Genomic DNA, 24,317 nt, shown 5'->3' with positions numbered 1-24,317 from the left:
GAAGATTATAATGACTCGTGAAAACGATCTAGTAAGAACAATGGAACAGCATAGAAATTTGCTTATACCAGAAGGTTCAGTGGTAAAACTTAATTACAGGAAAATAGAGTCATGCGTGCAAGAGAAAAAGCAAGACAGTCCTCCAAGCATGATTAACTGGCAAAGGCTTACAAGGCTGGCAAGAATTGGCTGGGATATACCGCATACTAAAACGTACAGCTAATAGAGAGATTTTAACATCACAAACGAGTAATACGGAAAAGGCAAAACAACGTTTACAGATCGGATAGATCCTCTTAAATCAGATAGAAACCCTTTTTGGAAGTTGCGGCAAGACGGCGATCCTTGATAATCTCTTCCGAAGAGTAATCAGAAAGTTTTAGGTAATGAACGCAGGTAATTACGGATGGATAACTTCCATCACCGGAGCCCACCTGAAGAGATGTGAGTTTTGTCATATAATAGGATTCAAACATTTGCTTAGTTTTTTTTATCATTTTAAGTTAATAACGCAAATCTGTGAAATGTCAAAGCAACGCTAAAAACTTGGTAAAAATCTTATTAACAAATTCAAGAAATAAAAACAACATTATTTCTGTTTTCTGCCAAACGAATTTACATTGATTGCAAAAATTATGAGAAAACTATGAACAAAAAATTAATAACATTTTTTTCTGACCACGGTCAGCCTTGGTGTAAGATTTTCCAGACCGCCAGGTGGCAAAGAAGAGCAGCCGGTTGTGAACTGCAGAAAAGATTTTCTTTCGTCATCGGTCAATTGACAAAGCACGTTGACAAATGGCAAGAAACCGGGACTGAAACCAGAAATGAAACAGGAATTTATAAGCAACAAAATAATAACGAATAAGAAAAGATTGCTTAAGTATGAATAAGATACGCATTTAACTTCCGATTCTAGCCAAGCAGTACAGCTGCAAATACATTATTGACTATTGACTCGGCGAACCTGTCTTTGCTGAATCCTAGCTTTGGATCGATATAAGCAAATATGTCATCGCGAGTCCATCTTGGATGTTGATCCCCGCACAGCACCGATTTCAACTCTTCAGGATCAAATGGAAGCAGGTTCTTCAACGGAAAAACCGCGACTAAATCCCTCTATTATGAAGCAGATAAGAAATCAGTTAAATAACAATACAGAGCGATACTTTCATTGCAAGTTTGCGAAGAGATTTGTAAACTAGAAGGAAGATTAGACAACAGCACATGTTAGTTAAGTGGAGTCTAGTTAAGTGATTGCACATAAAAGTTATGGAAACGTAGTAGACCTTCTTGGTTCAGATACTGACTTTAGTAAATTGCAATGCAGACCAGGCAAAACGTAGGAGCATTGTGTTACCTGAATCAGTTTCATTGCTGGACCCAGTTGAAAGAGCTTGGGTGACTGCTTGTATAAAGGCTACATATAGTAAAGACCGCTCAATAGAGCAACCTCGGGAACGACAAAACGTGCTTAATCTACTATAGTAAGACAAAAAAATTCATAGTTTGTTCTGCATTAGTAAAAATTGCTCTAATAAGAGGCTTGTTCTGTAAACTGATGTTCTATTAGACAGTTTACTGTATTCATATTGGCATTGTAATTGGTAGCTTAACTTTGTAAGTCATGCCACAAGTAGTACAGCTAAACTTTTATCAGTTACTCCTTAATTGGATCTTATTCTATATGTTCCTGTTCTACTAAACTAGATCATACCGGTGGCTTCCTTTTTTCTATGCTCAAAGCTTTTTCTTCACTAGTTGACCTGTTGTTCACGTTTAACACTGCGGAAGCTCGTATTATACATCTGACGAAACTGTCCATCAACTGTGGGAAGCTTCCTGAGGAGAAGAGAGGTCGGGAACAGACACACACAGCTATTTTTACCTAAAAATGTTAAATATGTATTGTAAAAAAATTAACTTTCAATTATCTTATTTCAAGAATACCTAAAATGTTCGCCTTAGACATGTTTCTGTTGAACTATCCAGGGTAAACTGTCCATGAATAGATTTTAATTCAGTCACAGAAAAACATATATACTGTGTGTTTCAGTTGTTTAAGTGAGAAAATATGCAATATTTTGAGTGATTTTGTGCTATTTTTGTGTGATTTGACCTTTAAATAACCTTCAGATGACCTTGTAGAACAGGGGTCGGCAAATTATGATGGGACACAAGTTCCAGATACCGAGCATAGAAGATACCAGTCCTTTTATTTAAGGTGTCTATGACTGGAACAGAAAACATAGTAAATTAAATTCATTACCCTGGTTCATTAAGTGAATGATCATCTGTGTGAGAGACAATGTCACCCAATTTTGACCATCTTTATGTGTTCCCCCTGGTCGGTGTTTAACGAGATGCTTTACGTATTTATTACATGAAGAACATTGGTCCTTGCCTTCACGTGAGAGCTGGTTATATGATATTCCATGTACCTCGGTACAATGACGACCGACATTGACACCATCTTTTCGCATATGCTTAAAAACATAAACGTCACAAAATAAACTAAGATATAATGTTTTCAGGGTAGCTAAATAATAACCATACCTGCAGTATTTTGCCTTTCTTTTGGGGCGAGACGTCTGCGGTTGCACCTCCTCTGCACCACTATGCTCCGCTTCACCTTCCAACCCGTCAGATTTCCCTCCATCTACAATCAACCCATCATCATCCACCACAATCTCAGCCTCTGCCCCACTCCTGCCTGGAAATAATTATCATTGCAGGGAAATATAGAAAATGCATGAATCATTAAAGCGTGACGAATGAAGACAGATGGATGTGCGCAGCACAGATTTTCTGTGCGCGGAGACCGTGTCAACAGTGCGCATTTGCGCACGCGGGCAGCTTAGAGGGAATATTGATCAGAAAGTTGCTATTTATGATTAAGCAAGACCTAGAGAAAGATTGCCCTACCACCATCTGAGTCTTATTATTGCCCTCTTGATTAATAGCTGATAACATATCACAATAACAGTAGTGGTATCTGAGTAATGTATTATATTCAGCATATTGTATTTTGCACCTGAAACGTGACGAGACTGAACTTTAATGAATGACACAAACTAAATAGCACATAATCTCAATAACTGCATAATTGGCTTAATTGCTCTTTAACTGCTGCTGATACAAAGTTCTCTCCAGCCACGCAAACACTTATTTCCTAACCACAACGTAATACCGCAGGCAAGCTGCTACACATGGCATCGGAATTGATTATTTTTAGTTCATATATTTATAGATAGATTTATGGTTATTGTGCTAACTCGAAAGATTACTAGATCAATGGGTCGATGCCGAAAGCATCTCGACTGGAAACACCGATTTCTAAGATCGCACAACACGAGTATTTTATAAGATCACACAAGTTCAATAGCAAGAGGATAGAGACGGCTGGAGTCTGTAATCAAATCCCGACAAAGTCTGGACCATCGAGGCCAAATGGACCATCAGCAGTCAGCTTGTTGCATTTGTCCTCTATTCTCTATCTCAGTCTATCTCCTTTCTCTTTTAGGTCTGCATTGGGGAAAAAAGCGCGCTCTCCTTTATTTAAAGTGTAAACTGATCAATTTGTCGCGTATTCAAACCCTTGAACTTTGGTATCGCCAGGAAACTATGTCTGCAAGCTTGAAAGGAACCAAGTTGAATTTGATATCTCTCATTGTCATTGTGGGATTAACAGAATACGTAACAGGTAAGATTTAAGTGGAAAATTGTATGGGACTACTCTAGTCAATCACAATTTATCGTGTAAAGTACTGAAAATGAAGCTACTGCACCACTGCCAGTCTTAAATCCAAATCTAAATTCAGGGAAAATGCTCAGCAGTGTGATAATTACTTTAAAGTTTCTTTCCAGCGAGTTACTCTGTTAGTTGTGTGACTACTGGCAGGTAAAGGTATACCGGTAATTAAAAGACACCTTTTATAATAGCAACGTTAGTAGACGAATTCTCTATAGGAGAATCAGACAGTTAGTCATTAATGTAATCGAATTAGATTCTTGTGTGATCAAGTTCTATGATAGCATTACTACAAAATTACCTAACAGAGCTGTCTAATTTCAGCATTATCAAGCCTTGTCAAAGAGATCTATACAAATCGCCAGGCCAACTCCAACCTTGGCCGGGTTGTTCACGATGGTAACAAAACGTATGTCGCGGGAATCGACTATATTTTAATCATTCAACAAGGGAACACCACTGCGGAACGCGTAAGTAGCCCTATTCATAGAACAGAACAGTAATTAGTTGGAGTCCAGCGTAATCCAACTACTTTTAACTTACGGGCCAGTTTACAAAAACGTGACAACTTGCCATTTCCAATACTATTTCCACAATTATGACGTAACACACTATTATGACGTAACAAACAAATAGATAATGCGATCCAATGATGCTGTCGCAATTATTGGATTATGCCAAATTTCTCAGTGTTGCGCAATAGCCAGTATTAGGGTTCCAATTTAAAAGATACATAACATGAAAACTGTGGAATATTTAAAGGAAACAAAAACGTCTGGAACACTAGGTAGGCTACATATCAGCGCTTAAGAAGCCCAGTTGTACTAACGAGACCTGATAGGTATTAGGTTGAAACAGTATAGGCCCTGGTGTCTACAACTTTGAATTAAATTTTTGACACTTTTTATCCAAATGCTATGCTTGTTGTAATTGAAATAAATTAAATCAATTCTGTGAAAGCTCGCTGGCCGCAAAAAGTTTATCAGCGGCTTCTGTAGTTGGACCACGCTGAGTTAGAGTGTTAGACTATTAAACTATTCACAGGGGAATACAATTTTTGTTGACTTCGATCTAACAATGCAAACGCAAAATTTTTTTTCAAAATTGTTCCCCAGTGTTATCTATAAAACGCCAGGTAATAAAGATAAGACGTTCACAGCAATGTACGTAGATGGTTTGAACTTGTGCTGAGGTTTTGGAAGGAAGACTTATAGTTCACTTTTAGCAATTAATATTGCAAACTATAATCACTGCAGCAACGGTGATTTTTGGTCAATCTCTCATCTCCGCCAATACAATTAATGTACAGCCAAAAACGTTTAACCTATGAGTTGATTAATCTAACATTCTAACTAATCCATTAAACTTAAGTTTTTTTGCTGTTACAGATTCCTCTACCGGCAACACCGAGGATTTGCCAGTGGGTTGATGTGAGTTTCACAAAATTTGTCGGCGTGAATTGAAATTGAACTACATTTTTTAATAGCCAGCTACGCAATTACTTTACCTTCAATTCATCACTTTTCATTTTCAACAGCCGGGAAATTGTCATAACACCATAACAATCTTGCAAAAAATAGATTCGGACAAGCTATTGGTTTGTGGAACCGACGTCTTCAACCCTGTTTGTGTGCACATCAACACATCTGACCCGGTATGCTAGAAGTAGCTTTCTCTGTTCATGCAATCAAGCGTTTAGTATGGTATTTAAGTATTCTTCGATTTGAGTTGACGTAACTGCACGGTATGTAGTCTGCTTATACTCCTTTAACAAGCCCCTATTTTACACTTTTACAAACATTGGCGTTTTTCAACGTTTTCATGGTCCAACTCAGCTAAGTATAGTGAATGTTCAGGAAAACGGACGTTTTAAATCCTGAATACATTTATTAGTACTTCATTTAGTTCATGTTGACCAACGTTGCACAGGTTTTCGCGTCATATTGCGTCACACGTCTAGACTATAGAGTGCTCTTACGCAAGCGTTTCAGAAGCTCCTGATTTCATCATTTTATTAGTTTTGTTGTTTGACAAAAAAGCCACATCATAACGAAAACATTGATGGTGATAACTGATAACTGACAATGGATTCCGTACGGAAAATACTGACTGATGATTTGATTTAAGCACATGATATCATATTATGGAGATGGCACGTTTTTTCATATCTTGCACTTTAGACTACTAATTTTAGTGACCTCTAATCGCAGCAGTGACGCCTTTGACCAAGTTCTTTTCTCTTTACTTTCATTATCAGAAACGTTTGGTCTTGGTGAAATAAAACGCATGAATGAATTGTCGTAAAAGCGTTTGGGGATTTACCTTTTTTTGTCAATGCATTGTGCGCAAATAGCTGTTAAAGCTGGGTGATATTGCTGGAAAGAAATGTGAAGTATTTCCCATATATCGTGACGCCGAGTCGTTTCTCATAAGTCATACTCATAACGTAAACCTCAGGAACTTAATTATTTTACAGCACAGTTTTTTGAGTTATAGCAATGCTGTGTTTAAACCTGCTGTATTGGCAATAAATTATATAAATTATTTAGGTATTTCATGACACGTTCACCTGCGTTAAAGTTTTATTGATTACTTTATGGACGCCTGTTGTTGAACGAGCTTTTAAAACCGTCTATAGTATACTCTATAATACGGTAAAGTGCAGTTGTGGGCGTTATACGATGTTAGTTACTATGTTTTACACAATGTGCTACTGTAACCAAACTTTTCCTGACCAGGAATCTTCCCGCTCTAACGGCTAGTCACTTAGCCAGTTCCTGCTCACCTATTTTTACGAGCATTCTTTCAATAAAAACAAAGGTCTTTCTTGTATTAAAACCAAAAGTAGACTGATCTTACACTAGCTCAGCACCACACAGCCGAGTGCAACATTCCCACAAAACAAATTCCACGCGACTAAGGAATCCCCGTGGGACGCAAAATACATTACTAATTGGGCCCTCGGGCTAACGATCTGAGACGTCACGAGTATAAGCAAGTAAAACACGGCATATCGTGAACATGCATATAAAGACAACACAATGCGAATAAAAACGGTGTATACCGTGATGGATATAAAAACGGTGTATAACGTGATGGATATAAAAACGGTGTATAAAAATAATCCCGTGACACTACCAATCTTGCTGAGTGCACACATACGGTTGTTGCAGTACCAAATTTTTATTACTTCATTCTACTTGCATTCTACATTCTAAATGTCCGGGGCATTATACTGTTTGCTACGTTGAGCCCGTATGTTGAATATTTACATTAATGGCGCAGAATATGAAGGTTGGAACCTATTTCGCTCCAGGCGAATTATATTATTGTCTAAATGCAGTTTTATTACCGTCTTGCTGAGTTTCAGTGAGCTTATACACTACACGTAAGTTGTTATAGCTCTAAATCAGTGGTTCTTAAACTGGGGGGCGTGTAACATTCGTAAGGGCGGCGCGAGAGATGACAAGCTGTATATGAGCTATGTCTAAACATGCTTTCTTGACTTTCACTATAGGTTCATTTTTACTAAAAGTTTAAAGTGTGTCACCATGGCAATTGTATTTTTGAAATTTGGATTCCGAAATACGTCAATTGTTACGTCATAATATTTGGTCTTTCTCCACATTGAAGCGTATCGTTTTCGTTTACTCAATCATGCACTCCTAGCTCGAATAACTGTTCTCTTGTCTTCTCTTTTTGCGGTGACCTGTTTTTTCTCACAACGGGGGTCGGCGTAACAAGAAAAACTTTTACAAATGTATCACTTGTAGAAATACTTAATTTACATTAAATGCATTTTCTTTAGTTTTACAATTACGATGTATACAGGAAGTCAGATGTTTTTACTACTAACCTGTAAATATTCGATCAGTTTACGACGTATAATTTTTGAGTCATTACCGATTGAAAATCTGTGTGCAGTGTTACCACACATAATAAAAATACTGGGATCACGTCAATTGGGCGATATAATTGGTCATGGTCAACTGACTCGAATTAATCGTTTGGTTTCCCCAAAACAACTACATCCTTCTCATTAATGAAAGTTAATTGAAAATAAATTGTTGTTTTGTTTAATGCTTTTTTATTTTGCAATGAGGGGGGCGCGAAATTTTTAGGTACCGTCAAGGGGGGCGTGTGTTAAAAAGTTTAAGAACCCCTGCTCTAAATAAATGTGTAGTACCGGTCGCTGTTTTTCTCGTCAGCGAATATTGACTGCAAGGGGGAGGGGGGTGTTGCGACTTGCGAGGCCATTTGTCGCAACTTTATGATACTACTGTAGCTTAAATATTTTTTTGTATAATCTTCATTACGATAATCTACTTTTTAGAGATACCCAGTGAGCCAATCAAGACTCAACGCACGCGTTTGGCTGAACAACCAACCGAGCAGTCCCGTGTCGTCCTTAGTTCTCAATCCTGGACCAGGTTTAATGCTTGTTTTATTATGAAGAATATTCAGCGTCCCGCAATGAATTCCATAAACTGCGTTAATCAAAGAACGTTAAGACATAATAGCAGCGAAGCGTTGCTCTGTTCGAACCCTGTGGCGCCTTCTTAGCATATTATTATGTATTACCGGTAGCTTCTGATCATTATTTAAGGACAACTTGGTCATTTTTACAGGTGTTGAGCTCTACATGGCCAATTGTCCGAGACAAGGACAAGCTTGCATCATAACAAGACAAATAAATAACTACCTGGCCACAGAAAACGTTGCGTGGTTCACTGATAATGGTGAGGTTCTCGAAAAGCCTTACTCAGAAACTGAAGCAGAACCTCACTTTCGTCTAACAAAAAATATTTTGATCTCAGAGCCAGACTTCCTTAGCACTTACTCCTCGGAACCTGAAAACGACAAAATCTATTTTCTGTTTCGAGAAGAACAAAATTACTTTCAGCACGATGGTTTTACCGCAGCAGGACAGATGAACTCCTACGCAATGGTTGGTCGTGTTTGCGCGGTAAGTTTAAAGAAAAATCTTGAAAGTAAGTCATAAAAGTAAGTTTCACAAAAACTGTATGCTATTAATGAGACTTGCATGCCAAGAACGCCCGGCGTTTGAGGAGATTTGCCAAGTAAAGTGATTTATCGGACGTTTTAGATATCCCAATAATCATTATTATTTCGCGTTTTGCAGGCGGACAGGGGGGGATCAATCAGTTTGACGTCAACCTGGATGACTTTTATGAAAGCGAGACTTTTGTGTCCTTTTCCAGGAGGAAGTAGCACTGGAAGCAGGAGCACGTACTACGACTATTTGAGTAAGTTTTTTGAGCAATTACGATTTTTGATTAAATACTTATCATATTCGGTTATCTGTAGTTTAAGCTGGAACTATTTGTAATATAAAGAGGTTTCCTGTTGTTGTTTTCTTGCTTTATACTTAACATGATGATTTGCGTCGAGTTCCTTTATTATTTTCATTGTCCGGAAACCCAAGTTCATTAAAACCTTGTTTTTTTAGGAGCAACGTACAAGATAGGAAATACTCTTTACGGCGTGTTTAGTTTTCCCAGGTAGAGAATATTATGATTTCTGTATACGCAACAGACATAGTTCGATAAGCATTTGTAAAAATGTAAGCCCACCGTTATTTTTAGCTCGTGGGGAATCCAAGAATCTGCTGTCTGCGCTTACGACCTGAAAACGATTGATGCTACTATAGATGGAACCGTCTTCCCGGGCAACGTCACCCGATATTTTGATAAAAATTCCGACTCCTTATCTAAAACTTTCACGTCATCATCGAGGTTCCTACCCGGTCAGGTACGCATGGTAAATTTGAGGCACGTTAGGATCCGCTGGAGCGATGACTTTAGAACTTGTAAAGTTCTAGCACAGGGGTGTCCAACCTTTTTGGCCAAAGGGCCACATACGATTTACAATTGATTGTTTACTGCTAATTTCCAATTAAAACCCTCGCACCAAAATTATAATCTTAGAAATACGTATTATCCTCTTTTACAATTATAAGAACAATAAACGTACCAAGATATAGTAAAGTCAACAAAGTTTTTACTACACGTCGACTGCTGGATGTTTCTATATCATTTATGTTTGTATTTTCACTGGAAGAGACGCTATCATCCGTTGCTCTCGTTTCTACCGTTTCTATTAATTATTTAATTATTATAAGAAAGACATTAAGCAGCAGAATGAAAGTAAGAAACGTTGACTTTAGCGTTAAACGTTGACGTTGACGTTGACTTTAACTGGTGTGCGTTTTATTCCTTGCAGTGTCCAGGCCCAGGCGAGTCCACAAACGACGTGTCCGGACGTTTCGAAAGTTTTGTAAGAATGACGTCATTAATTCAAAAAGCCATTCCTCCAATCAGGGGAAAACCCTTGTATGTTTCTCGTGATGCTGTGTTTGATTTTCTGGTTGGTGAAACCATTGACGAAGAACGCATTCTTCATTTAGTAAAAGGTATTTTTCCGTAGGTTAGGATACGGTTTTTAGGTTAATTCGTAAGCTATTTCGGTAAATATCGTATACTGTCGTCTCAGGTGCAAAAATAACCTAGCTGTCTAACCCATATACCAATGTACCATGTTTTTATAATGTATCATTTACACGATTTTGGATTTGCATAGTTTTGTGCCACTTGTAGGTTGATTAAGTTTGCCAGCATCTGCCGTTTTGTTGTTAAACCAAACAATGTTTGTCATCGAGTTATATTCAATATTCATATTATTTGCAAACAGAGAACGGATCAATACGGAAAATTCGAGTTTCCGCCACCGATAGCAATGACGTCGATGTACTTTCTACCGCCAAAATAGACGTGAGTCAAGGCCATAATAAACATAAGACAATTGAGAACACCGAATTCTTAATGTATGTAATACACTAAATACAGTACTACGAAAAACTTGAACGCCATTGTAACGATGTACATTAAAACTCTGGTAAGCGACCACGCCGACAATGCGACTTCCCGTATCACGACCTCTTAAATACGGTCCGGAATATCTTATTATTATAAATAATGTATAGCATTTTGTTTCACCAACGCTACCACCCTGTCATCCAGACCACACCCGCAAGATACAGTAGCTGGTACGGAACTACTTATTGAACTCCGCCTAACGCCACTAGTAACTTATAATGTTTCGTAAAATTTATACGCAGCCGTTGTTAAAGCCTAATTTAACTGTGGATGCAGCTGGGCCATGAGCAGTGAGCACGTAGGACTGTTGTTTATTATTCTTCTTGTGTGCGCTGAACAGTTCAGTGCATTGCATAATAATGCACATACGCAGACGGTACTACAATTAAATCTGTTGCTTCTTATTTTTCAACACTTCTCACAGTGATTTCAGAAGAACAATATGACGTCACATTGGACAAAGTTACACAGTGGTTCAATCAAGGAAACAATCGCGCTTATTAAGCAAAGTGAAGTGTCAACCGTTGCATTAAAACACATGTCTGTCGACGTCTTGAAGTAGTAATAAGCGATGAATTGCCTATCGCATTTATTAGGCGTGTTCCCTAACATAACACTTATTGTACGACGTATGTACTGAATGATTTTCTCGATTTATTATAAACAACGGGATCGCGAAAACACGAGCTACACACATGGTCTTGTGTATTGAGACCGTCATACTGCATTGTGATATTCGCTAACATAACCATTTATTGACAACGTCCTGTGGATGGTCGACTTACAGGGTAATCGAAATTACATTGACTTATCGTAGCTTCGTACGGCATGAACATGTTTTTCATTTTATTCTATATCTTTCAGGTAACTTCGAACATCTTATCGGCATCATTAAAGAACAAGGTGAGATCATAACCGCAGACACTTAACTTAAAAGGAATATTTTTGTCAAAATGAGCCCACCCATCGATTATGAAGGCTTAAACAACGCATTAAGCTTTTAGCATTCACAGATGTTGGCGAATTTATGATAGCAAAATCCGTCTTAATAGGATCTGATATTGGTCACTGGCGCCCAAGTGCTTCGTGTAGGGACGTCCAACTGCGCTTCTTATATCTCCTGTGGAAATTGTGTCTCTGATCCCTTCTGCCGCTGGCACGGTGGGGTGGAATTCATATGCAAGCAAGCGTCATCAGATAACACGGGCACGAGGTTTGTATTTTAACCGCAAGTTGATAACATCGGTTACCCTGCTTTGATTTGCTTCGAGCTATATAAAACGGGCGCTTTTGTAGAAATTTTGTTCGAAAATATATCTGAGATTAGTTGCCGAATTATGTTAAGTTGATCAAGCAGAATCAAGCGTGACATAAATGTAATTTAGCATGATATAGAGAGTCGTACGTTTCAAAATCTTGTTGTTTAAGTTAACTCGTAAAGGCATAAGTCATGTATATAGGCTATTACGCCGGGAGGCCTTCAGCAAACTGGAATTAAAGTTAAAGCAGAACGTCAAAAATAGCAAGAAATGCAAACACGTGAAACTTTTTGATCCTACATCTTCTATTTTTAGCGGTAGTTGTTCGGCGTCACCCTCAGCCCCAGGTTCACCAACAGTTTCGAAACAGGTTACGGAGGTTATTTGGCCTGCTCCTACAGAGGATGTTTCAACAACTGAGTATGTATGCAGGATTTTACTTTCAAACGGTACAGTGGTCCACCGTGTAACGACCATGGAAAATTCTATTCAGGTGAATACTGGTTAACCATAAATAGCTGGTTTCATTAACTGTAAAGTATGTTTGCTCGTACACACAATGCCGTTCATAACTGAGTAGTTGGCTGTTTCTTCAACGTTGAAATATCCACCGCAAATGCACTTCTTTTTGTAGCTATTATACTTGAGTTTTTTGTTGTCGTTCTTAGATCCCAAAGTCAGTCCTAAAACCCGGCGTAAGATATTTGGCTAAAGTCTGGGCTCTCAATCAAAGAAGTGCAAGCCTACCTGCTACCGTAGCGTTTGAAGGTGGTAAGTGTGGTACAGTAGTTATTATCCCCAATTATTTTTGATAAAGTTTTTAGTTACCGCAGTTTTACTGGGTATCATTATGAAATATGTAAAGGCAATAATAATAATCTTTCAGTGAATACGAACGCTACGATTACTTTAGCAGCCTTTGGTATTTCTTGAACATATTTTTCGCGTTACCTTTTTTGTTGATAAGTTAAAGCTTGCTCTGTTAAAGTTAAAGCTCTGTTCGTGTCGCTTACGACTCTACGTGGTCTAACCCTGCGAAAACCGACGGTCAGCACAAATGACGTCACAATTTCATGGAGTGAAGTAGAGTGTGCTACGTGTTACAACGTCACTGTGTACGAAACGGATACCGACACACTGCTGCACTCTTACGTTTTAGAAACCTTATCTACGGGCGAAATTTTGTCTTTAAGCATTGAGAGTCTTGCAGTCGGGCGTACGTACAAGGTTGAAGTATATGCTGTGTCCACAGATGGCGTGAGGTCGGATGCAGAAAGTTCATCTTTCAGTACTGGTAAGTGACGCTTTGAAAATCGATTTTTTTTTGAATTTGATTGTCGAAAATTTAACAGCTGTGTAATTGTAATCATGATGTACCAACTTTGTAGCCATGACAGTAGCCGAACGCAGCGCAGTAGAAGCCGTTAATACTAGAAGAAGGTCGCCAACTTTAGTTCCGAACTCATCCCAGAGTAAGTAGACTCCAAATAGTTCCACTCCGCTAACAGAGTCTACTACGTCAGAGCCTGTTACCCAAACAACGTCAGAATCTACAGAGCACCCGTCAGAATCTACTGCTAGTAGGTCCATTGATACCTCTACACCCGAACCGGAAAAGCCAAATTTTTTGCTTGATCCACCAAAGCCATCTCAACAAGATAAGCCCAGTATTTGACTTTGGGAATGCCGCTCACAATTCAGCATGTGTGTGTGCGAATCACTGTTGTATAAGTTTGCATGGGTTGGCCAAGACTATTCAACGTACAGCTATAGTCCGCAGTTGTTTTTCAACTTACCATTTTACTTTTAACGTGTGCAATGTCACATTTAACGGGGAGTCAGGAAGGCAGGAAGGCAGTTTTCATCCCAGCTTTTAATTGGTACAATTGCAATTTAATTTTTAAGCTCCCTTATAACATGTAAAGTATTTAATGGTATGCTTACGTGTAAAAACTGCACATATAATATATGTTTACTAGCTATAAGATATTTGCCCGTTTGTTTTGAAATAACTGAGCGAGCACAACAATGCTGTCCTAATAGAGTTGGTGTTTTTGGCATTTGTTTTCAAAACAAGCTGGCCATTGTCTCATATCAACATGCGGCATTAAACCGTGGTTTTGTTTGGACATACAGTAACACTGCACATCCAACAAAACTTAAGTAATACAGGTTTAATGCAGCTATATAACATCGGTGAAATTGCATGGCTTGAGAGTTGTCACTGTCTAATTTTGTAAGCTGCAAGCTTAGTAACTTCACAAGTTTTAGTTTGAAATTTACTTCGGCACCCCTTGAAATGTCCATAAAGTGTACAGAGGCGCAAACTTTATACACATATGCGAGACACTTCACAAGTTTGTTCTTGAAGAATTCACTACATTTGTTATCTTCCATTTTCTTAAATCATTTAAGTTAAATAGCTTTAGAATTAGGTTGGATGAAGTGTCGGTAACTTATTTTAAATACTTCTATGTTTATTGCAGGTTCGTCTTCCTTTGCCCCATTCTTGATAGCGGTCATCGCAGTTGTATTATTCATTGTGCTCGGCGTTTGTGTACAAAATCGATACGCAATCGGCCTAAAAACAAAGCACATTCGTTCAGGTGAATTTCTGCTACGTACATAAGTGAAGTGTTTTGTATAGTTCGTGTATTTGTTAACCGGTTATAAACTTCGACCTACTTCACTATAATAATCTGCTTTTTATCGCTACAGGTGACCAAATTCTGAAACGCAAATATGGCCTTATATGGTTAAAATCTGGTAAGTTAGTGTTGGTTTCAGTCTATCAAAAGTCAAACTGTTTAAACTCCAGATGCGAATCTTGGCCGCCCTCTAGCGACTAGCAACACCTTTACCACCATACAACGTTGCACTGTTTTGAGAAAATAATTAAAATACCTTGTCTCCTGTTCCTTTATAAGTTTATATCATCATTAAAATCTTTTCAAAGACTTTTCCTACAATTTAAGCTGCTGTGTTTAATGCTAGTGAAATAAAATTTTAGTTGTAGACTTAGCCCATCTTTCCTTAAAAAATATGTAGGTGAATTTTTATGTACGATGTGTTCTTGTTTAATATAGTTTTATCGATCGGTATTTTGGTGTAATGTCTTTATTAAGTAATAAAATAATCTTTATTCAATATTACATTAACACCCAGAATATTACAGATTCATACAACGTATGAAACTTGTCAAAACCATTGGAATTTACCAGAATGAAGAGACACACTGTAGCACCGGGTGAGAAGAACAACTTCTAAGAAAAAATTCAGGCCCACGATGTTTTATTTTCCGACTGAATTTTTGCACTAAGAAAATCACTTGGGCTGTATGTTTTTTGTCCGATGTGCGAGATGTATGAAATTTTACACCGTTGTGCATTTATGGCTTTATTCTGCCGTTATTTTATCCAGCTTACTTGTATTATATGTTTGCGAATTTCTTTTTACCTGACATAAATTTCTATTTTCTTGTGAGTTTGAAGATTTTAGCAAATCATAATAGTGACGACTGACGACCAAATCTTGCCGTTTTATGCGTCACGTTCAGGCATAATGTCTATTTGTTTCTACGACGTATTACTAGTGGATTGAGACGTACTTAGTCTCTTAGTCTTTGTGTTCTTATCCTATAACACTTGTTCTTTCGTTTTTATTACAAAATTTGCCCTAGTTGTTTTGCCCCTATTTATTTTCGTGTTCTTTTCTTAATCGTGTCCGATGCTAGCTTTACAAATCCATTTAAACCCTTTTCTCTATAGCTTCAATATTTGCCGCTATTTCTGTTTCCAAACGATCACCATTTTCTAAAAGTTTTTCCTTGTTATAAAGCAATTCTTCATGTGTTTCAGTCGAGTATTCAAAGTTTGGACTAGGGTTAGTTCGGATATCAATAATTTTTACTATCCGGATAACGGATATATCCGTATGTTTGGAATTTATCTAACCGGATAATAACTGCTAAGTGAAACAATCGATTTCACGAGGTTTACATGAAAAATGGATTGTAAAATCATTACACAGTTTTATTGTAGATCTACGTACACGCGCATTACGAGAAATATCACGCAAATTCAATGTTCACTGCTTCTGCAACGCCCTCCTTATAAACAGGGTTGCCATCAGTCTCAACTCAAAAATAAGGACGACTAGAAAATGAAAGACGAATACCACCTTAAACAGTGTACAACAGGAGAAAGCAACCAATGTTCCTAAAAAAAAAACAAGAGACTATCTGCATGTTCATAATTTTGGTACAAAATGGTATCGTAAAGGTGACAAAATGCCCAAAATACGAACCTCCGCCCTAAAAATAAGGACATTTCTTAGAAAAAAGGACAAACATATTTTCTAAGACACGGACCTTTAAAATAAGGACAAATCTTAGAAATAAGGACGGTATGGCAACCCTGATTATAAAGCACAATGCATCAATTGTGGAATCCTGTAGACGGGACCGGAGTTTTGTAACAAAGAGTCCACATGCACTGAATGCTCTTTCTGCTTCCACAGAAGTGGGCTGAATAGCAAGCCCCAAACTGGATTATCACTTTTGAAACGTTTAAATTCCATCTCTTAAATTTATTCACTTCAAACTAGGTTGTAGTCAAAGCTTTTCAACTGACACTTCACAGACTTTACCTTGCCATGAGAATGCAGTCTTCTATTAAAAGAATCATTCATTATGCTTTCTTTATCTATGTATTTCTTTATGATCTTTATCTATCTATGATCTATGTCTTAGAAGATGATTAATCAAATTTCCTCCTCTGAGTCTTCCAGCTACCTCCACATGCGGAAAGGATCGTTTTCGATGCAACGCAATGTGAATGAATGTGCCGGAATGTGCATCTCATCACGGTGGGTGTGCGACAGAGAAAAACACTGCATAGATGGTGAAGATGAATCCGACGAAACCTGCGCAGGTAATCGCTGGACTTTATCTCTTCGTATACGTATACTAAAATTGGAACGATACATAGAAAGCAAAACGGTTTAAAGTACGAGGCTCTGGCTACATGTGTTCTCAACGAAAAACAGCAACTAAATTGCAGCTGACACAGTTATGGAGTCTGCAGTGTTTTGCTCCCATAGGAAAGCGCAATAAAAAAATTATCAAGACGTCGGAAAAGAGCACAATATCTTACGATTCTTCCTTTCATACGTGGTTTACCTTAATGTGGAATATTAGCTTTGTTGTCCCCTAGTGGCGGACCCATTAAATAAACCTAGCATATTATAGCGTGTATGCTGAATGAAACAAGAGCAAAAAATGAAAAACGGTATAAAGCACTGCGGCAGAAACATGTCGGTCTTTTTTTTGAATAAGGTAATTCAATCTGAGCTATTAGTTTTGTTGTTCGATTATGTCATGTTAAGGTCTTGAATAGGATATTTAGAAAGTTGAATCATTCTAGCTAAAGACAGCAATATTTAGTGTTTTATTTGAAAACTTTAAAACAAGAACCAGTCTTACTTACCAAAAAGTCCTTTTCAGGACTAGTAAGACAATATGACCTACGCAGACAAGGTCAAAAAGAAAAGTCAGTGGGTTTTCAAAGTTCCAGAAAACTACAGCAGAGAATGTGAAGTGACTGCAAAGTTCGCCCAACCAATGAAACGAGGAGAGATATATCAGCTACTCACTTCGATTAAAATGCCACTAAGCGCAATTGAAGGCATAGTTCAACGCCCTGGAAGCATCGTCGATTTTACTGTTGAAAACAAGAAAGGAGCAATAAAATTGGCAAATGCACTAGAACAAGTAGAAGGGATCAACAGTGCAATAGCTCATGGTGACGAACATGCGGAGTTAACTGTCTCATGGGTACCGCCTACCTTCCCCCAAGAAAGTATTAGAGAAGCTCTTGCAAGCCTAGGAATCTCGAAACCAGCCACCTACGGTCGAGATAGAATGAGACAAAAAAAAGACGGAAGGAGAATCTTTACAGTCAAGAAGGCTCTATTAAGAGAAGTCAAGCCACCATCTTGCATTTACTTCGGACATTACAGATTCATGCTGAGTTATGAAGGTCAAAAAAAAACATGCAGTCGCTGTGCCGAAGACGACCACATCGCAAAAGACTGCCCGTACAGGCAACAACGGAGAGTTGTGACTTCGCAAGCGTGGGAATCAGAAAACTCAAAGACCACAAGAGCATCGGATCAGTCTTCCGATGAAAGCTCGCCAATGCTCGAACGACCGTACATTCCATGTGAAGAGACATTTCCAAAACTTGATAACCCGATGATTCACTCTACGCCAAACGAGGACAAATCCAAAACAGGTAACAAAAATATCAACCAAGAAATTGACCATTTTGACGGTTCAATCAGGGAAACAAAAGAAAACAGAAGCCAACTCACAGCTGAAAGAACAAATAAAGGTCTAATAAGAAGGGAAAGGGACTCTGGCAGCTCCCAAAACTCGACAAAGGACAAACCTCCCAGCAGGAAACACAAGGACGATGAAGACACCACCGACAACTCAGATGAAGACCCGACAGAATACAGCATTCCAGAGGAACAGGAAAAAGGTACAATACTCTGCGAATGTAACAATTTAATACCGAAACCAGTAGGACGTGAAAAAACATTTTGTCATTCGTGTAAGTTGGTCTACTACAGATGTAACTGTATAGAAAACAACGAAAAATGCGCAAATAGCCTGAGACAAAAAAAGTGTAACAATTGCAATCACCAATACGTGCCAGACGCAACTTTTCTAAACACGACGATTTATTAATGTTTAACTACATCAGAACAATAGCCCATTCAAAAAACGTGTATTTTTGTAAAGTGTTTTGTAATCTGGACATTGTTTTTTATGTTAAAACCTACACCGTTATTTTTTATATCAGTAGAACGAACGTTTTTTTTATCTGGAATCAACTCTTATCACTTCAAAAACAATGACTTGCTACCTTAAAATTTGCACCCTAAACTGCCGCGGGTTAAATGATAAGGCAAAACGTGCAGAGCTTTTTAGCACCTTAAAGAAAGATAAGGCCCACATTTTTCTGCTACAAGAAACCAAATGTCCCCCTGATAAAGAAAATGATTGGTGCAAGGAATGGGGTGAGTCAAAAGCGCTTTTCAATTCGGCACCCAAAAAGAAATTCCAAGATAAGGGAGTCGCAATTCTAATCAATCACCCTGCAATTACATTCAAAGAAGTAAATCACGACGTAGAGGGTAGAATAATCAGTGCGGTTTTATCAATACATGGTCACCTTTTAAAAGTAATAAATATTTACGCACCAAACGTAAATTCCGGAGATATTCGTGAAAACGATAGATTTTTTAAACAAATGTACCAGTATGTCGATGGAAAATTGCCCACAGTCCTAGCCGGCGACTTTAATATTGTCGACGACCTGACTTTAGACAAACACCCCCTCTTCGAAATCGATATAAAAAAACCGAACTAATGAAACTCTGCGAAACATATGATCTAAAAGATCATTTTCGGGAAATATACGGCCAAAAGAAAATTTATACGTGGCAGAACGGAATTAGCAAATCGCGCATTGACAGATTTTATCTGTCAAAATATCTCCACGCAACAGAAATTAGCCAGCAACCGTCTCATTTGATAGACCACGAAAAAATAACAATAAACTTAAATGTCGCCGCCCCTCCTCCTAACGCGAAAGCGAAGTAACGCTGTTTAGTGCGTTACCAGGTGATTTCATAACATCCTAGTTTTAACTGAATATAATTCCCATTGCCAACGCTTTGCCTTTATCGGTCACACATTCTGAAATGTTCGTGTATATTGTGTTGAATATTTCCGTTCACATCGCTCCGCTTTATAAACTCGTGCTGATACGCGAGTACGCGCAGACAGAGAGATACTAAATCGTACGAACGTACTAAGTTAGTCGTGTTAAAATGTAATTTGTTAGACTTGTTTTAATTGGTGAATGCTAAGTTTGTGCTTGTGTCATAATAATCGGAACCGGTACAGTTCCTACAATAAAGGATTGTTTCTGATAAACTGTATCTGTTAATCGTAATAGCTTTCGGCTAGTAGCAGTAGTAACACGTTAAGGTTAGAGATTTCTAACCGCACGCAACCACGGAGTCAGATCATTAATTCGGCAGGTAAACTAAGACCGGATAGTTAAATCAAGCAGAACCTCCGCAGACTCTTCCGCTTTCCTTTTGTTCAGTCTCTGAGCATTTCTTCCCAGTTATGGCACACAATATGTGGAGACCATTTCTTATCTTGATCGCCAAGATGGATGCCAAAGTAAGCTCTGTAGGCAGGCTTCACGGACGATGTTATATTTAATCTTTGACGAAAAAAGCATGTACACCCCACTCATATAACAAAATGAATCAGGTTTATTTTTGCATTTACGAGTGTAAAATAGAGCTTATAACCTATCCTACAGCATCTATCCGCAATACCTCACTATAATAAAACTGCTTAGTTTCTTCAAACGCCCTTAAACAGCAGTAGGCTACAACTTAAAAGAGATGAAAGCTTCTATCTGAAACACTGGTACTGTACCATGCAGACTGCGCACACTAAATATGAGCCAGAAACGAAAAAATTTAAATTTTCGATTGCATAAAAACTAGCCTAGAGCATTCATGAAAAAACTGATTGCAGATTTGAAATCAGCATCCCAAGATTGTGTAGAATCAGTTAAAAAATCTCATGCAACAAAAAAAAAAAAAAAATTTGTTGACCAGTGTAATTTAAACTTAACTAGCCTATAGGATTTTAGGCTAATGTCTGAACATCCTAGGCTGGGACTGGCTAAAACCTGGACACCACGCAATCCGCGGATCGTCCATGGACGGTTGAAAATGGACGATTTTTGCGTAAGCGTCCATGGACGTTTTTACGCAAAACCGACGTTTTCCCTTAGTCGTCCATGGACGGTTGTTGAAAAGCTTAAATAGCGGATAGGGGAAAGCGTCCATGGAAGATTTTAGGAAAAGCTTAAATAGCGGATAGGGGAAAGCGTCCATGGACGATTTTAGGAAAAGCTTGAATAGCGGATAGGGGAAAGCGTCCATGGACGATTTTAGGAAAAGCTTGAATAGCGGATAGGGGAAAGCGTCCATGGACGATTTTAGGAAAAGCTTAAATAGCGGATAGGGGAAAGCGTCCATGGAAGATTTTAGGAAAAGCTTAAATAGCGGATAGGGGAAAGCGTCCATGGACGATTTTAGGAAAAGCTTAAATAGCGGATAGGGGAAAGCGTCCATGGACGATTTTAGGGAAAGCTTGAATAGCGGATAGGGGAAAGCGTCCATGGACGATTTTAGGATAAGCTTAAATAGCGGATAGGGGAAAGCGTCCATGGACGATTTTAGGAAAAGCTTGAATAGCGGATAGGGGAAAGCGTCCATGGACAGTTATGGGATAGGCTTAAATAGTGGATATGATGTAGTGTCCATGGACTGATTTGAGATAGGCTTAAAAAACGGGACTGGGTAAAACCTGGACACGACGAAATCCGCGGATCGTCCATGGACGGTTGAAAATGGACGATTTTTGTGTCAGCGTCCATGGACGATTGCAGGAGAAGCTTAAATAGCGGATATGAGGAAAGTGTCCATGGAAAGTTATGGCATAGGCTGAAATAGTGGATTTGATAAAGTGTCCATGGACTGTTTTGGGAGGGGCTTAAAAAGCATCCATGGACAAATTTTGTTATAAGATGAGTTGACAGGAGAGAAGTGACCATCATCGTCCATCCAGTAAAAACTCACTCAGTATTTGAATGTGAACGTGGGGGAGGAATAAAATTAATTGGGCATATAATGACTATTCTTTCATAATGTTGCAGAGGGGATTTCTCACCCAAGAACAGCAAACTTTCCAATCTGGGTCTGAATAAAGTCCAATTCCAAAAACTTTTTAAATTATGTGATTGAAGACTTTAACCAAGTTGTTTTCATCATCACTCAAGCTTGATGTGTTAAATTGTACATATTTTACTATAACTGTGACCAGCGTAACACATAATCTCGATTTCATTTCTTCATGTATTGCTTAAAATTGATTATATTCACTGCTTAAAATTGATTATATTGATTCTTTTTTGCAGGTGCTGCAAAATATTCCTGCTACATATGCTCTATCACCGCGACACAATTCTGATGAACCCATCGACAACAAAGACTGCATTCAATCTGAAAAAACAATATAGACAATTAAATCTTGTGAAGTAATCTCTTATGCAAAGAGATGGACAGACAGCACTTTTCGTGTAAAAGATGATGCAGTAAATGCAATATTTGCCGCGGTAAAGGTTACTTGTTCGCAATTTTGCTTGACACTTCTACATTAAAAAAGATCAACAGATGCTACAATTGCTATTAAGGAGTAATTAACATGTGTCTTTTAAACATATACTTGTTAAAATTTTAACTAATCACACGAAAGTAATCACAAAAAAGTATTTTGGAACCACGAGTGCAAAATTAAAACACCTAGAATTTTAAAAGTGATTTTAAATTTTCTAGTTGTGTTTGAGTTAAGTAATTTTTATGTATGTATGGTTTTTTGGTTGTAGAATAGGAACTATACAAAAATAAAACTATGCACTGCTGGACGTGGTCGTTGCATAGTTGGTCGTTTTCACATAAATCTATTTTACCTTAACTTTATACATAAGTATGGTTTAGTGCTCTTCTGGAAATATATGTGGCATAGTTCAACGACCTTGAACAACAACAAGGTCACAACATGCTACAAATACTGCAGGTCTAATTAAAACCCCAACGGCCTCTGACCGGTGGAATCAAGAAGTAAATTGCCAAAGTCCATGCGATACTTCTTGCAGGACTTGCTGTCCGTATGGAAATCGATCTGTTCCTCACCAGAACTTTCATGAACGATTCTTTGAGCTTCCTACAAAATGCCACTTATTGATAGAAAAGATATTTTTTTACATCTCATTAAAATCAACTTTGATTTTAGGAATATACACAATTACACATTGTGATGGCAAAAATTTTGAATTAGTGATACTGATAATATATACCAATGATAATAGTGATTATATACTTAATCATCACAAATTTAAATTCATCTTTTCTAAAAATTCCTTTAAAGCAAGTGGGCCACAATTCAAACCGTCTAGTTGCCTGTCATGTTTCCTATGCTGGAAAATCCATCTATCCCATGTGCCACGAAAAAACTTTCCATTAGCACGTAAAAATGATCTAAAATACACTTACAATATCAGAACCATAAAATGAAATAAACATTTATGACATAAAAATTAGTAATGCACGTGGCTGTGGCTTATTCCACTCACTTCCAGTTTCTTTTTATTTGTTCCATATACATTAATTCTTTGCCCATTGGGTCATAAAGAAAGATGCAATATTCTTTAACATTAGCCTGTAAATAAGTAATTAAAAAAAGGTAAAATTTTTCGCTGATTGTGTTCAAACAGAAAAATAATGTAATTAATTCATAATTGTATTTGTACCATCAATATCCAGTGTTGGTTAAAGTTTATAATTGAGAAGAACTTTCGAGATAAGACATCATCAGCACAAGTTAAATTAACTTTGTCACATAAATGAAATTTAAATTCATTTATGCAAAATTCAAAATAAATCTTTTGCAAATGAATAGAAACAAAGACGTCAAATGGTGTAATGGAATTTAAAAATTATAGCCAACTATCAATTCTCTTAAAGTGCATAGTATGAAAAGCACGATTATAGTACCTATTAATCACACCGACTAATAAAAAAAAAAGTTTCTTGTGCAATTGATGGTAGAGTAGTACTTCATAGTTTCGATATTATTCAACTAAATACGATTGTAAGCATAGCAAAATAATAGTTTATTAATCGGCATTATCTATTTTAGTGGTTCCCAAAATTTAACTGCGTATTTTACTGCATCAAACGGCGTATTTTAACTTGAAAAAAAATAACAATAGAATGAATAATGTTTGGCAGTAAGTTGCTAATTTTTTTGTTCGTTACAAACAGTTGAAACTGCTATTGGTCGCCACTCCACTGACTTACTTATGAACCAATTCTGTCTGATCATAGTTTCACGAACATTTAACTAATCACAATTAAATTACAGTTATTGAAATTTAACATATTACTTAATCAACCATTTAACAAAACATGGTAAAAACTGGAAACTTAATAACTTTACTTTAAAATAGTACCAAAATCAACAAATCTTGCCTTGGGAACTCATAAAGCATGTTATCTTTCAACAGGCAGTTGTCTACCTGATGAAATGTCTATAATATAATAAAGTAATCTATGACCCAGGCTGAACTATTGCGTCTTAGACATTTCACTCTACAATGAAAAATGTTGAAATAACTTGAAATGTTGAAAATATATAAATATACAATATGTATATATATAAATACAGTACACCACTTATTTCTGACTTTTGAC

General features: G+C 37.5%; 2 protein-coding genes and 1 long non-coding RNA gene across 9 annotated transcripts; 1 reads left to right on the top strand and 2 right to left on the bottom strand.

Moving 5' to 3' along the window:
- Positions 1-3,684, bottom strand: LOC143444120 (E3 ubiquitin-protein ligase Ufd4-like). Of its 2 annotated transcripts, XM_076943245.1 has the most exons (6): positions 2,557-3,684; positions 2,270-2,486; positions 1,361-1,888; positions 968-1,119; positions 680-815; positions 1-434 (listed from the first exon to the last, which is right to left on the bottom strand). In XM_076943245.1, the coding sequence occupies exons 3-6, from the start codon at positions 1,373-1,375 to the stop codon at positions 297-299; spliced, it is 441 nt and encodes a 146-aa protein (XP_076799360.1). In that variant the 5' UTR covers positions 1,376-1,888; positions 2,270-2,486; positions 2,557-3,684; the 3' UTR covers positions 1-296. The 2 variants fall into 2 exon arrangements, with proteins under 2 accessions (XP_076799360.1, XP_076799359.1); XM_076943244.1 differs by having other exon boundaries at positions 1,361-2,486.
- Positions 3,574-15,758, top strand: LOC143444119 (semaphorin-3C-like). Of its 6 annotated transcripts, none has more exons than XM_076943241.1 (21): positions 3,574-3,703; positions 4,076-4,221; positions 5,140-5,181; positions 5,289-5,405; positions 8,085-8,181; positions 8,380-8,490; positions 8,569-8,717; positions 8,895-9,018; positions 9,222-9,273; positions 9,358-9,523; positions 9,995-10,184; positions 10,463-10,542; positions 11,512-11,550; positions 11,700-11,860; positions 12,222-12,399; positions 12,575-12,674; positions 13,066-13,200; positions 13,295-13,378; positions 14,393-14,512; positions 14,625-14,672; positions 15,082-15,758. In XM_076943241.1, exons 1-21 carry the CDS (start codon positions 3,625-3,627, stop codon positions 15,096-15,098), a joined length of 2,235 nt encoding a protein of 744 aa, XP_076799356.1. In that variant the 5' UTR covers positions 3,574-3,624; the 3' UTR covers positions 15,099-15,758. The 6 variants fall into 6 exon arrangements, 4 of the variants coding, with proteins under 4 accessions (XP_076799356.1, XP_076799357.1, XP_076799355.1 ...); XM_076943242.1 differs by having other exon boundaries at positions 12,575-12,677; positions 13,159-13,200; XM_076943240.1 differs by having other exon boundaries at positions 12,575-12,677.
- Positions 15,759-22,981: 7,223 nt separating this feature from the next.
- LOC143462917 (uncharacterized) lies at positions 22,982-23,441 on the bottom strand. Its single transcript, XR_013118226.1, has 3 exons — positions 23,375-23,441; positions 23,198-23,283; positions 22,982-23,102 (listed from the first exon to the last, which is right to left on the bottom strand). It is a non-coding gene; the product is annotated as an uncharacterized LOC143462917 (long non-coding RNA).
- Positions 23,442-24,317: the final 876 nt, after the last annotated feature.

The sequence above is a fragment of the Clavelina lepadiformis genome, chromosome 1, assembly GCF_947623445.1.
Source record: "Clavelina lepadiformis chromosome 1, kaClaLepa1.1, whole genome shotgun sequence".
Lineage (NCBI taxonomy): Eukaryota > Metazoa > Chordata > Ascidiacea > Aplousobranchia > Clavelinidae > Clavelina > Clavelina lepadiformis.
The sequence above is the reverse complement of the archived record's forward strand: the minus strand, read 5'-3'. Positions and strand labels throughout refer to the sequence as shown.